This window comes from Myodes glareolus, chromosome 10 (assembly GCF_982192425.1).
Source record: "Myodes glareolus chromosome 10, mMyoGla1.1, whole genome shotgun sequence".
NCBI lineage: Eukaryota > Metazoa > Chordata > Mammalia > Rodentia > Cricetidae > Myodes > Myodes glareolus.
Genome location: NC_142035.1, coordinates 74,429,479 through 74,446,929, shown reverse-complemented (window position 1 = coordinate 74,446,929; position 17,451 = coordinate 74,429,479). Strand labels below are relative to the sequence as shown.

Here is a 17,451-nt window from a genome sequence, read left to right as displayed (position 1 = left end):
CATGTCTCCCTACACGCTGCCATGTTCCCTACCATGATGATAATGGACTGAACTGAAACTGTAAGCAAGCCACCGCAGTTAATTTTTTTTTCTTGTAAGCATTGCCAAGGTCATGGTGTGTCTTCACACATAAAAACCCTAATATACCTTTTTTCCTATATATACATATGTACACATATATAAAAATAGAAGTTTAGGAATTACATGTGAGAGAAAACATGTAGAATTGTTCTTTAGTCTGGCTTATTTTGCTTAAGATAATGCTTTCCAGTTCCATCTATTTTCTTGAAAATGTCACAGTTATATTTTTTTATTTATGGCTGATTAAAATTTTGTTGTGTGTATATATACTACCATTTTTTTTTCTTTTTGGCTATGGTGATTGGGGGTATTGTGACAGGATCTAGTGTAGCTTAGGCAGTTCCTTTTTTTTTTTTTCCAGTTTAGTTATTATGTATACCGTGTTCTGCCTGCAGACCAGATCTCATTACAGATGGTTGTGAACTACCATGTGGTTTCTGGGATTTGAACTCAGGACCTCTGAAAGGACCTCTGATGGCTCTTAACCTCTGAGCCATCTCTCCAGCCACCTTTTCTAGAAATTTCAACTAAGGTCTTATATTAAGGTGTTACTGCTCTAGCTGGTGGCATGAACCTGTGAGAGTGGAGCCTAAAAGAGAGACAGACTAAAGTCCCATGAAATAGCCAACTTATTAAGAGCATCAGACAATGTATTGGTATAACCTCAATTCTGAGAATATTCTGAGGGTTAAGCATGCTTATATAGACAAAGTTCATACTTGCTTAGGCTATACACAATCATGAGGACAACCTATGCTTGGACACATCACCTGAATAATAATAGTAAATGATGAGTAAACCCACTCCTATCTGTTACACCCCGTAGGGACACAAAAGCACATTCCAAGAACAACCCATTATGAACAAATAAGACTCTTGTTTCCCCACCACCAACCCTTGAAATTTCCTTTTATTTATTTATTTATTTATTAAAAATTTCCACCTCCCCACCTCCCCCTCCCTCTCAAGTCCTAAGAGCAGTCAGGGTTCCCTGCCCCATGGGAAGTCCAAGGTCTCCCCTACTCCATCCAGGTCTATAAAGGTGAACATCCAAACAAACCAGGCTCCCACAAAGTCAGTCTTGCAGTAGAATCAAAACCCAGTGCCATTGTCCTTGGCTTCTCAGTCAGCCTTCATTGCCAGCCACATTCAGAGTGTCCAGTTTGATCACATGCTTGTTCACTCCCAGTCCAGCTGGCCTTGGTGAGCTCCCATTAGATCAGTCCCACCGTCTCAGTGGGTGGACGCACCCTTCGTGGTCCTGACTTCCTAATTTCTTCTGGAATTTTCTTTGTTTGTTTGTTTGGTTGGTTGTTTTTTTGTTTTTCGAGACAAGGTTTCTCTGTAGTTTTGGAGCCTGTCCTGGAACTAGCTCTTGTAGACCAGGCTGGCCTCAAACTCACAGAGATCCGCCTGCCTCTGCCTCCCAAGTGCTGGGATTAAAGGCATGCGCCACCACTGCCCGGCTCATTTTTTTTTTGTTTTTTTTTTTTTCAAAATATTTCCTAATGTTTGTCTACCTTTATTGTAATCTATTTAATAGCATCTCATTTTTCTTATCTAATTTTATTAATTTAGATTTTTTTCATTTGGGGCTAGTTTGGGTAGGGATTTATCAGTTTACTTTTATTTTCAAGAACCAGCTCTTTGTGACTGGAGACATGGCTCATCAGTTACGTGCACTGGTTGCCCCTGTAGAGGACCCAGCTTTGAAAAATTTCCAGAAACCACATGGAGGCTCACAATCACCTAGAACTTCAGTTCTAGGAGACCTGATGCCCTTTTCTGGCCTCTACAGGCACCAGACATGCATGTTGTCCACCTCCATACTTGCAGGCTGAACACCATGCACATAAAATAAAATAAAGAAGTGTAAAAGAAAAAAATCTGCTTGTTTGATTACATGTATTGTTCTTTTAGTTTCTATTTTATTTACTTCTGTCTTAATCCTATCCTTCATCTCAAAATTTTTTCTCTTCCCCTCTCTCTCTCTTTGTCTCAATTATTTATATATATTATATGTGTGTGTTGATTTTATATATATATATATATAAATTTTATTATATATATATTGAGTTAGGGTTTCTCTGTGTAACAGCCCTGGTTGTCCTGGAACCCTGTTTGTAGACCAGGCTGTTAAACTAAGAGATCTGTCTGCCTCTGACTCCCCAGTGCTGGGATTAGAAGTGTGAGCCATCACACCCAGCTGCTTTTCTTATCTGTTGATGATATTTTTTACTTCATTGATTGATTGATTGATTGTTTTAATTTTCAGCTTTTCTGTTTGTTCCTTTTCAGAATCGTAATTCCCTTGCTGTTTGTCCTCCATGTTTTCCATTCTCTTCCAAATCACCGATAGTTCTGTCCACTTTACTAAGTTTCCTGTCTAGGATCTGAATTGATTTCCTTACTTCATTCATCTGCTTACTTCATCACACCTTCTATGTGGGAGTTGATCCTTTTAAAAAGTGGGACTCTGGAATCTTTTGGCATTTAGCTATCTCATTAATTTTAGTCTTTTGTTGAGGAAATGTGAGGTTGTGGATGATCACAGTGACTAGTCTCCTTTTTTGTGTTTTAAAGATGAAGACTATCTTCTATTCTTTGGCTCTCTCATACATGCAATCAATGCATCTTGACCATATGTACCTTGACTCCCCACTCACTCCCACCAGGCACCCCCAACACAGCTTCTTATTGTCTTTTGTGTTTTCTCCTTTCCTTTTCCTTCCTTCCCTCCCTCCCTCCCTCTCTCCTTCCTTCTTGTTCCTCCTTCCCTTCTGTCTGTCTCTCCTCTCTTTCTTTGTTATTTTTGTTGTTTTGGTTTTTTGAGACAGGGTTTCTCTGTAGCTTTGGAGCCTGTCATGGAACTCACACTGTAGACCAGGCTGGCCTCAAACTCATGGAGATCTACCTGCCTCTGCCTCCCGAGTGCTGGGATTAAAGGTGTGTACCAGCACCTGGCTTCTTTGTTGTTAGTAACATTAATAACCCACTGTGTCCAGTTGGTGCTGCCTGTTGAAATGCTGACTGCTTGTGTTGATTTGATCCTGTACTGGTAAACTGGTAATTATAGGCAGCATTTCAGATCACTCCTCCCTATTTTTTTTTTTTTTTTTTTTTTTTTTTTTTTTTTTTTTGAGGCACGGTCTGACTATGTATCCCTGGCTGTCCTGGAACTCAATATGTAGACTAGGTTAACCTTGAACATCTGCCTGCCTCTGCTTCCCAAATGCTGGGATTAAAGGTATGTGCCACTAGCCTGACTTCTATGTCCCTCAACTTTTACATTCTTTCTTCCCCTCTTCCATAATGGTCTCTGAGTCTTGGGGGATAAGAGTTACTATAGATGTCTCATTTTATTTTCAGCACTTTGGTTTTGTATTTTTGTGTGTGTTTTACTCATTGGTTGGTGGATATGTCTCTCCTCCCCCAGAGATAGTATCTTACTGTGAACCCTTGGTTGGCCTGAATTTGCCATGTAGCCCAGACTGGCCACAAACTCCAGAGATCTGCCTGCCTTTGACTCTGGAGGGTTGAGCTTAAAAGTATATGTCACTATGCCCTACCTGTTTCCTCTAAATATTATGATGATGATGATGATGATTATGATTATTATTGGTTTTTTTTGAGACAGTGTTTTACTATGTAGCTCTGACCATCCTGGAACTTGCTCTGTAGACCAGGCTGGCTTCACAGAGATCCACCTGCCTCTGTCTCCTGAGCGCTGAGATTAAAAACATGTGCCATCACCACACAATTGTGTCCTCCAAATTGTATTCCTTATTTTTCCCCCTTTTCATTTATTTTAATTTTACTCGGGTCCTCTGCAGTTCGTGCCCTAGCTTTAGTATCAGGTTAAGAGTCCTGGTATGAACCAGCATTAGAAGACATTTTTTGCACATCACAATAAAAATTAGCATGTATCCCTAATGCCTGTGGAAAAGTAACTTATAATTCTACCCTGTAGTTTCCTATACTAGAAACAGCATAGAACTTAGTTCTCTGGTACTAGATTCTGTGAGGGCCATATTCTGTCTAATGTGTAGAATACAAATAATTTTTTTCTCATAGGTATATATCCAATATATGAAATTTGCAAGGAGAGCAGAAGGTATCAAATCTGGAAGAATGATATTTAAAAAAGCAAGAGAGGATGCCAGAACCCGTCATCATGTCTATGTCACTGCAGCACTCATGGAGTATTACTGTAGTAAGGTAAACACTGTGATGTCTATGTCACTGCAGCACTCATGGAGTATTACTGTAGTAAGGTAAACACTGTGATGGAGTATTACTATAGTAAGGTAAACACTGTGATGGAGTATTACTGTAGTAAGGTAAACACTGTGATGTCTATGTCACTGCAGCACTCATGGAGTATTACTGTAGTCAGGTAAACACTGTGATGGAGTATTACTGTAGTAAGGTGACACTGTAATGGAGTATTACTGTAGTAAGGTAAACACTGTAATGTCTATGTCACTGCAGCACTCATGGAGTATTACTGTAGTAAGATAAACACTGTAATGCTTCTAGAAAGATGATATCATTTTCTTCATCTGATGCACATTTATGAAAAGAAAAGCAGTCCTGTTGGGCACTTTTCTTTAATCCCGGCACTGTAGTGGAGGCAGGCAAACCTTACTGAGTTCCAGGCCTGACAGATTTACATAGCAAAGACCCCCATCTCTAAAAGCCCCACTTTAAGTAATTAAGCTTAATTGTTTCATTTTTTAAAGGCGGTCTTAAGTTTATCTGTGTTAAATTATGTGGATATTATCCAGCTCAGTTGCTTGCTAATTTGAGCCTTATTAAACTCCACATTTTTAATTTTTTCTTTGTTTCTTTATTAATTGTTAATATACTAGAAGGCCTAATGCATCCTAGATAAACTCTATACCTAGAATTGGAGGGCGGGGTGGGGAGGACTGGGGGTCCCTGCTGGAGACTGAACTCAAGAATTGATACATGACAAGCAAGTGTTCTACCTCTGATCCCCTCCCAGCTCACCCTTGATTGTTTTGGTTCATTTGTTGGATTTTGTTTTGTTTTGAGGCACATATCACTAAGTATCTCAGGCTAGTCTTTATTCGCTAGACTGACCTTGAACTTAAACACTTACTTGGTTTTTATTTAGCTTAGGAGTTTTTAATATAGCATGAGTTTAATTTCCATCTTCGCTCTTCTGTGTCTTGTCATATTTAAATTTTATGAGAGGTTTTTTTGTTTTGTTTTTTTATATTTTGAGAAAATGTCTTGCTCTAACTTTGAACTTGTGGTAATTCTCCTTCCTCTTAGTCTTTCCTTCTGGAATTATAGGTGTGCACCACTATAACTATTAGATTCTGTAGCTTTAATATTCTTTTTAATGCATTGTCATTTCATGGAAACCAGTATTGTCTTTACTTCTAGGACAAATCTGTTGCCTTTAAGATTTTTGAATTGGGACTGAAGAAATATGGAGACATTCCAGAATATGTCTTGGCTTATATTGACTATCTCTCTCACCTCAATGGTAAGTTGAATCTAGAATCTTTTCAAGATTCACTTATGTTATTTTGTGTTTTGCCTGCATGTTATGTCTGAGCTAATGTGGGATTTCTTTTAAGCGTCTTTCTTCATCATTATGTCTGTGTACCCAGCTCTCTATTGCCCTCAGAGATCAGAAGAGGGCATTAGATTCTCTAAAACTGAAGTTACAGACTGCTGTCAGCTGCCATGTAGGTGCTAGGAACCAAACCTAGATCCTTTGAAAGAGCAACCAGTTTCCTTAGCCCCTGAGCTATCTCTCTAGTCCCTACCATGTTTTTTAAATATTAAACAATCTGAAATTATGTAGCTTGGGTTTGGGTGGGTTTATTTTCTTCTTAAAATGTTGTAATTCCAACATTACACCAGAAACAGCTACTTGGTAGACATCTAGGAAATAGAGGCCTATTATCCATGAATTCAATAGTTTAGTTTTTAGACAGGGTCTTACTATATAACACTGGTTGGCCGTAACTTGATATGTAGACCAGTTTAGCTTTGAACTAACAGAAATCCAACGTGCCTACATGTTTGTTACCATCCCTAATTTATGGTGCTGGCATTGAACCCAATGTCTTTGGCATGCTAGGCAAAGGTATATATTAGGGTTCTCTAGAGGAACAGAACTAGTATAGAGGGAGCGTGTGTGTGTGTGTGTGTGTGTGTGTGTGTGTGTGTGTGTGTGTGAGAGAGAGAGAGAGAGAGAGAGAGAGAGAGAGAGAGAGAGAGAGAGAGAGATTAGAATGATTTATAGGCTGTCGTCCTGTCTACCGAGAGAGAGAGCGAGAGAGAGAGAGAGAGAGAGAGAGAGAGAGAGAGAGAGAGAGAGAGAATGATTTATAGGCTGTGGTCCTGTCTACCAAGGGAAGGTCCAATAATCCAATAATTGTTAAGTTCATGAGACTGGATGTCTAAGCTAGTCTTCCGTATATGCCAGAATCCTGAAGAAGTAGGCTCTAATGTCAGCAAAGGAATAGACTACCCAACAACAGCAAGAACAAGCTGACAAGGAGTAAAAGCTTCCTTCTTCCATGTCCTGAATATAGGCTGCTACCATAAAATGTGGCCCAGATTAAAGATGGATCTTCCCGCCTCAAAAATCTGAATTAAAAGTAGGTCTTCCCACTTAAAGTATTTCTAGGTGGTGCACTTGGGAGGCAGAGGCAGGTGGATCTCTGTGAGTTCAAGGCCAGCCTAGTCTATAAGAGCTAGTTCCAGGATAGGCTCCAAAGCTATCATGACAGAAACCCTGTCATGAAAAATCTAAAAAAAAAAAAAAAGAGGAAGAAGAAGAAGAAGAAGAAGAAGATGAAGGTGAAGAAGAAGAAGAAGAAGAAGAAGAAGAAGAAGAAGAAGAAGAAGAAGAAGAAGAAGAAGAAGAAGAAGAAGAAGAAGATGAAGGTGAAGAAGAAGAAGAAGGAGGAGGAGGAGGAGGAGAAGGAGAAGGAGGAGAAGAAGGAGAAGAAGAAGGAAGAAGAAGGAAGAAGAAGAAGAAGAAGAAGAAGAAGAAGAAGAAGAAGAAGAAGAAGAAGAAGAAGAAGAAGAAGAAGAAGAAGAAGAAGAAGAAAAGAAAGAAAGCTAATGGGTATACCCAGCCACTTGGGTTTTAGTTAAATATAGATGTAATCAAGTTAACAACCAAGAATAGCTATCACATCAAGCATTCTACCAACTGAGCTCTCTACCCAGCCCTATCGACTGTGTATTTGCATTCCCTGAACAATGGTTGATGGCTTGTGACTCTACAGAGTGGTTTTGGATCAGGAAAGTGCTACCCGCAATTAGGTGAAGCTGCAAAGTCATTTAAGAATCAGAGTTGTTTGTTCTTCTCTAGCCCCTCTGCAACTCATCTCTCATCTTGTAGGGTATACAGATATTTTAAAAGCCCTCTAGGGCTGATATGTAGCTTGGTAATAAAGCTTTTCCCTGTAGATGGGAAATATGGAACACAATGCTACAAAAACAGAAACAGAAGTCTATAACCACCAAATCCTGGGATACTTGCATAGTAAGGAAAAACACTCTGAGGTTATAGGGATGAAATTTTAAAAGAAACATGTTCATTTACATCTTTATTTTCCTACTTTGCTGGGTTAATAGTAATATAGTCATTCTATTGTACGTGTCAATCATGCTAGATAATTACCCAGTCATATGTGTATCTCTATAAAAAATATTATAATTATTGACAGTTCAGGATATATAACTTCTTGAAAAAGAAAAAGAAAAGCAACTAGGCCAGCTGGAGAAATGGCTCAGCAGTTAAGAGTACTAGTTATTCTTGAGGAGGACCTGGGTTTGATTCCTAGCAACCACATGGTGGCTTGTAGCTGTCTGTAACTCCAGCACTAGGGGATCTAAAAGGCATGTACATGGTGTATATACATGTTTACAGGTAAAACTGCCATACACACAAAAGAAACCTAAAAAATAAAAATACCGACCTTGTATGAAAGTTGTTTTAAGAAAACTTATATTTACTTGTATATGAGGTTAGGTGTGTAAACTTAAAACTATAGTTTTCCCATTGACAACATGGTTATAATACTGAATACCTTTCATAAAACTGAGAGGATCAAGTAAGTTCTTGCATATATTGATTTATATGTGAAATATGGGAAGCAGTAACTATAGCAGAGTCTGAATTATGCACTGTGGTGCATGAAGATGACAGTCCAAGCTCTAGAGTTGTCCTGAGTGGCTATGAAGTTACTGAGCAAGTGAAGTGTACCTAAGCCAAACAGGGTGTGTGTGCCAGATTCCAAAGACTTAATTCAAACAAAAATAAAAAGAATGTAAAATATTGTGGTGATTTTCATATTGTTTACATGTTGAAAAGACAGTTTGGATATGCTTGGTTAACTACTTAAGATAAATCTTACCCTCTTAGTATGGCTAGTATGTCTAGCAGAAGTTTAAATGACATTCTGCTACATTCTACTGTGTGGACAGCGCTATCCCAAAGGTTCACAGAAAGTATGTGAGCTGGGTCTTTTGGTTTTTCGAGGCAGGGTTTTTCTGTAGCTTTGGAGCCTGTCCTGGAACTAGCTCTTGTAGACCAGGCTGGCCTCAAACTCACAGAAATCCGCCTGCCTCTGCCTCCCAAGTGCTGGGATTAAAGGTGTGCACCACCACTGCCTGGCCATGTGAGCTGGGTCTTGAAGATGAACAATAGTTAGCCAGATGAAGAGAAGAGAAAGCATCTTTGCAGCCAGACAACACAGCAAGTAGTGAGCAGGAAGGAGGTTCTTGGGATAGTAAAAGGGTTGTTTGGAACAAAGCTTGGATTAAAGCAAGAATAAAATGTAAGATTTAATATGATTTTTAAAGATATGGGGCTGGAAAGATGGCTCAGCAGCTAAGAGCACTGGCTGCTCTCACAGAGGACCTGCAGTCTCAGCACCCGGTGAGACTCAACAGTGGAGTCTGACAGCTTCAGTCTTAGGGACCCAGTACTCTTTCCTGGCTTCCAGGGGAATGAGTGCAAGTGGTGTGCAGACATAAATGCAGGAGAAGTACTCAAACATAAAATAAAAATAAATAAAATTAAAAATACACTATGTTACTTGAAGTCATGAATATGACCTGATGCCATCTTCTTTGGATGAATATATTTAATCTTTTATGGACTTATCTTTCGTATGGACAGATAGTAAGTCAAGTGGCTATGCTAAGACATTAACAATTGATCATGCTACTGGATTTAAAAATTATTGAATTATCATTTAGATACAATGAATGTACTCATTTTAAGTGTACAATTCAGTTGTGAAATTCTGCTAGATTCTTAAATTTTTTTAAAAAATATACCTTTTATTTATAAGAAAAGTCCTGCTTTCAATTTACCAAGGAACTCCTGATAATTATAATTTAATCCACTTCTGACAACTCTTTAATTCATTTACTATTTACATGTCTACCTCCCAACCTAAATATTATTGCCCTTCTATGAGATGAAATAACTAATAGGAAACTAAGTTGTATCTAAGTTTGCCATCCTTCATACTATCTGTTATGTCAACAGATATGTAATTCTCATTAATTTTGAAAGACAAATAGGACCTCTGGTTCATACATCACTGTTTTCATTGCACTATAGTACAAACTGGGGCTCTGTTTGAGGTGGAAAGATCTTGCTTCTGGTAACAGCTTTGTTACTCAACAACAGTGAGCCAAGTCCAACTCATTGGGTATAATTGGTGTTTGTCTGAGACAGGGGTCTCAATACATATCTTTGGTTGGCCTGAACTCAGTGTAGACCAGGCTGGCCTAGAACTTACAGAGATCAGTCCACCTCTGCCTCCTGAGTGGTGGAATTAAATAAAGGTTTTTTCTACCAATCTCTCAAACTCAGTGATGTTGAACCTCCAAATTTCCTTCTCTGTAAAAGTCAGTTGTCATAGTTATTTTTCTGCACTGGATTTTTGTGAGGATTAGCTGAGATAAAGCTTGGAGTTTTGTTTTGCTTTTAAAAAATAATTGTTGAGGGGGCTGGAGAGATGGCTCAGAGGTTAAGAGCATTGCCTGCTCTTCAAAAGGTCCTGAGTTCAATTCCCAGCAACCACATGGTGGCTCACAACCATTTGTAATGAGGTCTGGTGCCCTCTTCTGGCCTGCAGCATACACACAGGCAGAATATTGTATACATAATAAATAAATAAATATTTTAAAAAATAATTGTTGAATTGTAAAACTTTCTTTGATTTAACATTAATTTTTTTTTAAATATCCTAGAGGACAATAATACCCGAGTTTTGTTTGAACGAGTTTTAACATCTGGAAGTCTCCCTCCTGAGAAGTCTGGGTAAGTCCTGCAAAATGTGTGAGCTCTGGTCTGTGGGACTGTACACTTGAGTGTGCATTTCAGGAGAAATTTCTTTTCTGTCTAATTAATTTATTAGATATTTTACTATATATATCTTTCTGTTTTAATATTTCTAAAACTTTACATATTGGCATTCTGGAATGTATCTCCTTAGTGGAAAACAAAGACTCCTCTGTATTGATGTGTTTATCTAAGTTGTCCTATTACCAATAAAAACTCAGATATTGGTGTAAAAACCTGATAGATCAAGAAAGCAGTGGAGGAATGACTAGCTGACCCTCTCCACACTTCCCAGATCAAAAAGACCATGAAAAATCTAAGTCTCCCTTTCTCTTTCCTATGTGTCTCCGGGATTTCTGGATTCTCTATGGCTAATTCCGGTCTGTTATTGCTGACTCTGCCCCCGATTAAGGTTAACCTTATTAACAGTCTGGGAGTTTAAGTGCAATCAAATATCCTGCAACAGCTAGTTTTCCATGTTCCATCCCACCTGTGGCTTTGTCTGTGCACGAAGCAATATGGTCTATTGGCTCAGCCATCACAGCAGGATTTGCATCTTGGCTCAGCACCAGGACAGTGGGAAATTGCACCTTACTAATCCTCATTTTCTTACTGAATCACAAATATGTCTAGCAGTGTGTAAGTTCTGTAGTTCCTCTTACATTATAGGTACCCAGTCTCTTACCTTAGGTGCCTGTGGTATTAAAGTAATCTGAGCACATTAAAGCAGCAATGTATACAGTTTGTCCTCAGTGAATCAATCATAGACTCATAGTAGATTTTGGAATATTTGTTTATTCATACACTAGATGAAGAAAATCTTCTACAACATAATTTATGCCACTAAGTAAAATAATGAAGCCACATTATACAGGAAAAAATTATCGACCTCTGTCTAGGTTCTTTTTCTACCAACAATTTATTCTCTCTCTAATACCTTGTTTACCTCAAATAAGAAGATAAGGTGTGTGTGGGGGGGGAGCGCCTTCAACTCAGGAAAGGGCTATTCATTGAATTATCCTATTTTTCTATTATTAGGAAATCTTTATTTTAAAACAAACTTTATGACTAAATATTGGTTATATTTACTTTCTTACAGAGAAATCTGGGCTCGATTTCTAGCTTTTGAAAGTAATATTGGTGATTTAGCTAGTATACTCAAAGTGGAAAAAAGACGGTTTACAGCATTCAGAGAAGAGTATGAAGGCAAAGAAACAGCCTTACTCGTAGACAGATACAAGTTCATGGATCTATACCCTTGTTCTGCAAGTGAGCTCAAAGCACTGGGCTATAAGGTATGTTCTTAGCGCCAAAATATAGTTGGTATCTCCACTTGCCCAATGTTTCTTTAAGAGTTCATAGATTATTTTCATTCTGAGATCAGTTCTTTATTATGGTACTTAATAAGACAAAAAACTCAATGATTTTGTTGTTGTTTATGAATATCAAATATAACAAAATTGAAAATTAAATGTTTGAGATAGAGAGAGTAAATGCTCTCATTGTGTGTCAAGAACAGTCGGTGCCTTATGTTTGATGGATAATGGAGAAAAGTCTTAATGTAACCATTAGTACTGTCTGTTTTTTGAATAATTTTTATCAACTGATGAATATTTTTGATGGATCATCAACTAAATGTATTTGCTGTTGCAAATTTTGTCAAGATACCATGAAGGGATATGGCCAGGCATGGTCATGCACTTATAACCGCAAGCCTAGGAAGGATTTGGGATGGGAAAAGTGGAGGGTTGTAAATTTGAGGTCAGTCTAGGCCATCCAAACAAAGCAAAACCACAATTTGCTAAATGTACCACTTTCCTTGAGAGGCCTGTAGCTTTCTTTCTACAGCAGCCTCTGGGGGAACTGGCTTCTCTAAAAGTGGTCTTCATCTACGTAGATGACTGACCCATAAAAAAACTAATTTAGTCCCTGGACCCAAATGTTTTTGAAGCCTCAGAAATAGCCCTTGTGCAAAACACCATTGATTCTTCATTCTTGGTCTTTCTGTGCCCTTGGCATAAACAAAGGTCAAGGAAGAAACTCCCAGGAAAGCTGTCTGTCCATGTGTCTTAGGCTGGTCCCTTTAAATCAGCTGGCAGTAGGATGTCCTTGGCCATTGTTCTTTTCCTCACCACCCTTTTGGCCTGAGTCTCACTCTCAGTCTGAACCAGACTAAAAACGTTGAAAAAATTATACATAATTTAGCTTTAGACCTTTTCTAATGGTCTAAATGGAAGCTCCAGTTCTGCACCAGCTCCATAATTCTATTCTGAATCAAAGGATTCCTAATAACCTGCATTTCACTGTTAAAAAAAGTGAACTCCTACCTTTACTTCTCAATGAAAAAAATTTTTTTTAAATTATTAGAAAAGACCAGTTTTTTTCTAGGATGAAAGTGGTTTTCAGGAGTTTAATGAAAATAAAGAGACACAGCAAGATGGTGGTCAGTAGGTAATGGAGCCTAGGACCTGAGTTCAATCCTTGGAGCCCATGTGATGGAAGGAGAACCAACCCCTCCAAGTTAAACTCTGACAAACACATGTGCACCTATATGTATGATACACATGCATAAATATAATTTAAAACAATTTTGGGGGCAGACAAATAATTGCCAGGCTTGATGGTGCATAGCTTTAATTCCAGCATTCCAGAGACATAGGCCGTGTGTCTCTCTTATGTCTGTAATTCAAGCACAGCCTGCCAGAGATACATGGAGATCCTGAAAAAAAAAAAAAAAAAGAATATTTGGGAAGAACTAGAGTACTTTGCCATGTGGTGTTTGGTATAGTAAGTTGTGTGCCTAGTGAGCAGTTTCACTGTGTCTTCTCGTTTAGATTTGCTCACAAAAGCAGTGTCACCAACTGTGTCAGCAGATTTGAAGGACTGGAATTGATAGGGCCTGTTAATAGGTGACCGTACGGCTCCTCTAAACTACCTTGGAGAGGGTCCTGCTAATGTTGGAAAGGGCAGAGGGTGGGCTCCCAGTCCTCTCCCACTTCCTGTTAGCTATGTGATCCCTTCTGCGTGTCAGTCCATGGCCTCAGAGAGTAAACACAGCCTAGTTAACCTGACAGATGGAGCTGCTCAGTTCCCTTCCTTCTCTCCTCTGCTCCTATAAGGAAGTTCACTGCTTAGCAGAGTGCTCCTTGTGGTAGAGCTTCAGTGGTCATGCTCGTCAGGACATGGCCCATTCTGGGGAGCCCAGCCATCGAAGAGGGGGTGCAGTTTCCCTTGCCTGGCTCCCCAGCCCCTGGTAGGTCATGTTATTGGCCAGTCATGAAAGAGGGGCTACAGTTTCTCCAGCCTGATCCCCAGGGCATGGACAATCCTGGGGTAGTCACCCAGGGGAGAGTGGGTTTCAGCTTCACTGGCACGGATCCCCAGGGCATTACTAGACAGTATAGGTGCAGATAATCCTTCTCTTGGCTTTCTGAAGCAAGACTTCACTTAATCCAGGCTTCTTAACTGAAGTGTTGTTCAATTCCAATGGAAGGGAGGTATCAAAAAATCTAAATCTTGTTGGGAAGTGGTGGAGCACACCTTTAATCCCAGCACTTAGGAGGCAAACCAGGTGAATATCTATATATATAAATTTATATCTATATATATAAATTTGAGGCCAGCCTGGTCTACAGAGTGAGTTCCAGGACAGCCTGCACTACATATTGAGACCGTATCTCAAATAAACAAATATATATATATATATATATATATATATATATATATATATATATATATATAAAATAAATCTTTTCCTCCAAATTATTCCACCCTCTCCTTGGTGCCCATTCCCACAACTCTTCCCACAAAGGTTTGTCTCTATTCTGCGAGGACTTTGCCTGGAGATGGTCCAGTGATCTTTGCTGGGGTTAAAGTTAAACTTTTTAAAGTGCAACCTTCAAAGCCAATGGCTTCCCTTGTTGAGTACTGAACAGTCTGTATCATAAGCAGGATAAGATTTCCTGCTTATTTTTCTCCACACTCCCTGTGCTTATAGCCTGGTTTTTCTTGCTGTAGCCTGAGGATTATAGAGCTGCACAATACTCTGTAAGACCCTTTTCAGGTTCAGGACTCCTCTGCTCTGCATTTCCAGGACGTCTCCCGTGCTAAGCTAGCAGCTATAATTCCAGACCCAGTTGTAGCTCCTTCTATAGTGCCTGTTCTAAAAGATGAAGTGGACAGAAAACCAGAGTACCCTAAGCCAGACACTCAGCAGATGATCCCGTTTCAGCCACGGCATTTAGCACGTAAGACCCAGTACTGAGACCTCGGTTTGTTTAATTTAAATTCAACGTGGGGTGGGGGGTAACCTGAACTTTTCCACTGTAGGTTATTAGACCTAGGGTCACAGTGACAAGTGACTTGACAGTAATAGTTGAGCCAGATGAGCTAAGAATTTAAAAAATCACCACAGCCCTGAGTGCTGCAGTTCTCAGAAACACTGCCATGTGCAGATTGCTTGGCCAACTGGAAACCCTGCGGCCGTGCTATTCTGGACCATAGCTGTGAATGATGGTTGGTGGCCCTCTTTCAACAAGACCCTCTGGATTCGATGTGCTATTGATTAACTGACCTTAAGCAATGTGTAACTCAAAAATGTCCTTTAGTCCAGCCCTGGCCTGCTTTACCTGAAGCCACCTGTCTCCCTCCCTGAGACTGACACTGCATTTCCTGGCTGGCCCATTTCAGTTGGTCATAGGGGAAGGCACCACAGCCCGTCTTAAGTGTTCAGAAGAAAGCAGCAGGGACAAGGGAGGTGTGCAGGCCGCTTGATTTCAGCTTCTCCTACAGAGACTGCAGCCGCTTGTTTTCACGCCTGCCTTCTCTCTCAGCTCCAGGCTTACACCCCGTCCCCGGTGGCGTGTTCCCAGTGCCTCCTGCGGCTGTTGTTCTAATGAAACTGCTCCCTCCTCCTATCTGCTTCCAGGTTTGTTCACTATACACACCGGTTCTGTGGGCCAGTAATTCTGTGCTTTTTCTCTTGTATAATGGGAAGTACAAAATAGTTAATCTATCGGATAACTGACATTAAATTTCTTCATATCATAATAGGGTCCTTTTGTACAAGTGGATGAACTGATGGAAATTTTCCGAAGATGCAAGATACCAAACAGTGAGTAATAGGAGCTCCATTTTCATTATGGGGCCCACATTAGTGTTTCCCAAAGAGGAGGGATCGTTCTCTTCCCCTGAGGTCTCTAAAGCCAGTTATCTAGTCTGCAGATGTGTCACAGTCCTAGCTGTGGTGTGCACTGTCTTAGTTTAACAGCATCTTGTGTGGTAGCAGTCAGACAGCTGAAGCTTGCTGATAGGCCAGGGAATAAGCAGAGCCCTCTTCTATAGCAGCATCACTGTCTTTTTTGCTCCATCCCAACAGCTGTTGAGGAAGCTGTGAGGATCATCACTGGAGGGGCCCCGGAGCTGGCTGTGGAAGGCAATGGCCCAGTGGAAAGCAGCGCTGTACTCACCAAGGCTGTTAAGAGACCCAATGAGGACTCAGACGAAGACGAAGAAAAGGGGGCTGTAGTCCCCCCTGTTCACGACATTTACAGAGCACGGCAGCAGAAGCGGATACGATGAGACAGTTTCAAAAACCTACCTGCCTCTGAGAGAAAAGACTCTTTTCCAGGATTCCTTTTTTGCCTCTTAAGTCATATGTTTTAAAGAAACAAAGCTTTGTTACAATGTTTTTGGGAACAAAGTTGTATTGTCATTGGTGCCTCTATCATATGGTTCTTGAGAAAACAGAAACTAAGCCTGTGTGGATTTTGAATACGGAATGACCTATCTATCCTCTAAGAAAGTATGGATGGGCTTTAAATAATTTACAAAATGGCAAAGCCACATCTTGTTCCTCTTCAAGGGTGGCTTGTATGTGCCACTGAAGATTTGTGAGTTTTCCACAGTTTTATTTTAAAAACTGGATGACTTATGATTGCAGAATATTTTCACATTTTCTGAAAAACAGTTGTTCTCAGTTTGCTTACATAGTCCTGCCTGTTTGTTTTTATTTATGGCAGAATATATGGCATCTGTTTTGTAGTTTGACAATTTTTAAGAAGGTCCCTTGAAAAAATAAAGGACCTCAAAAACATGCCTCCTGTTTCTTTGTGTGTGCGCGTGTGTGTGTGCATTTGAATATGGGGAGAGTCCACATGTGCACACGCAGAAGCCAGTGGAGGACGTCAGCTGTCTTCTCACTTTTAGTCCCTGAGACAGACACCTTCTCCCTGAACCTGAAGCTTGCCTTTTTGTTCCTCGGGTCTGCCAGTGCTGGGGTTACAGGCAAGCAGAGGCATGCCTGGCTTTTTATCTGGGTGCTAAGGATCCAAGCTCAGGGCCTCAGGCCACTGGCCATCTCCCCAATATTTCTTCTTCTTCTGATTTTATGATCATAGCTATGGATACTATATTATTCATCTAATGTCATTTGCATTAAATGCTAACAGAACACTGAAAAGTCTTTTTCTAGCCAGGTGGTGGTGGCGCACGCCTCGGGAGGCAGAGGCCAGTGAATCTCTGAGTTTGAGGCCAACCTGGTCTACAGAGTTCCAGGACAGGCTCCAAAGCTACAGAGAAACCCTGTCTCAAAACAAACAAACAAAAAAGAAAAAAAAAAGAAAGAAAGAAAGAGAGAGATAAAAGTCATTTTCTGTGTATTCAGACATATGTCCTTTCCTGTTTTGTTCTGGGTTTTTGATACTTTTTTTAAAAGACTATTTATTATGTATACAGTGTTCTGCCTGCAGCCAGAAGAGGGTGCCAGATCTCATTACAGATGGTTGTGAGCCACCATGTGGTTGCTAGGATTAATTAAGGGCTGGGGATGCAGTTCCGGAGTTTGGGTGCTTGCCTAACATGGTAGTACATGTGTGTAATCTAGCATGTGGGAGGTGGAGGTGGAAGGACCAAGAGCTAAAGACCATCCTGTATGGACGACAAAGTTATCCTGGGCTGAAGGGGACTGGGGTGGAGCGAGCATGGGCCTGCACAAGCAATCTGGGCTACACAGA

At 40.1% G+C, this 17,451-nt stretch overlaps 1 protein-coding gene across 2 annotated transcripts in view; it reads left to right on the top strand.

Annotated features, from left to right (window-relative positions):
• The window catches only part of Cstf3 (cleavage stimulation factor subunit 3), an 84,864-nt gene extending 68,332 nt beyond the window's left edge, over positions 1-16,532 (top strand). The window contains exons 14-21 of one of the 2 annotated variants that reach the window (XM_048443664.3): positions 4,156-4,299; positions 5,497-5,599; positions 10,348-10,417; positions 11,538-11,733; positions 14,532-14,685; positions 15,271-15,365; positions 15,491-15,551; positions 15,816-16,532. In XM_048443664.3, the coding sequence (XP_048299621.1) occupies positions 4,156-4,299; positions 5,497-5,599; positions 10,348-10,417; positions 11,538-11,733; positions 14,532-14,685; positions 15,271-15,365; positions 15,491-15,551; positions 15,816-16,018 (1,026 nt within the window). In that variant the 3' untranslated portion in view covers positions 16,019-16,532. The remainder of the gene's footprint in view (positions 1-4,155; positions 4,300-5,496; positions 5,600-10,347; positions 10,418-11,537; positions 11,734-14,531; positions 14,686-15,270; positions 15,366-15,490; positions 15,552-15,815) is intronic. The other variant, XM_048443665.3, reaches the window with a different exon arrangement.
• The last annotated feature ends 919 nt before the right edge of the window (positions 16,533-17,451 follow it).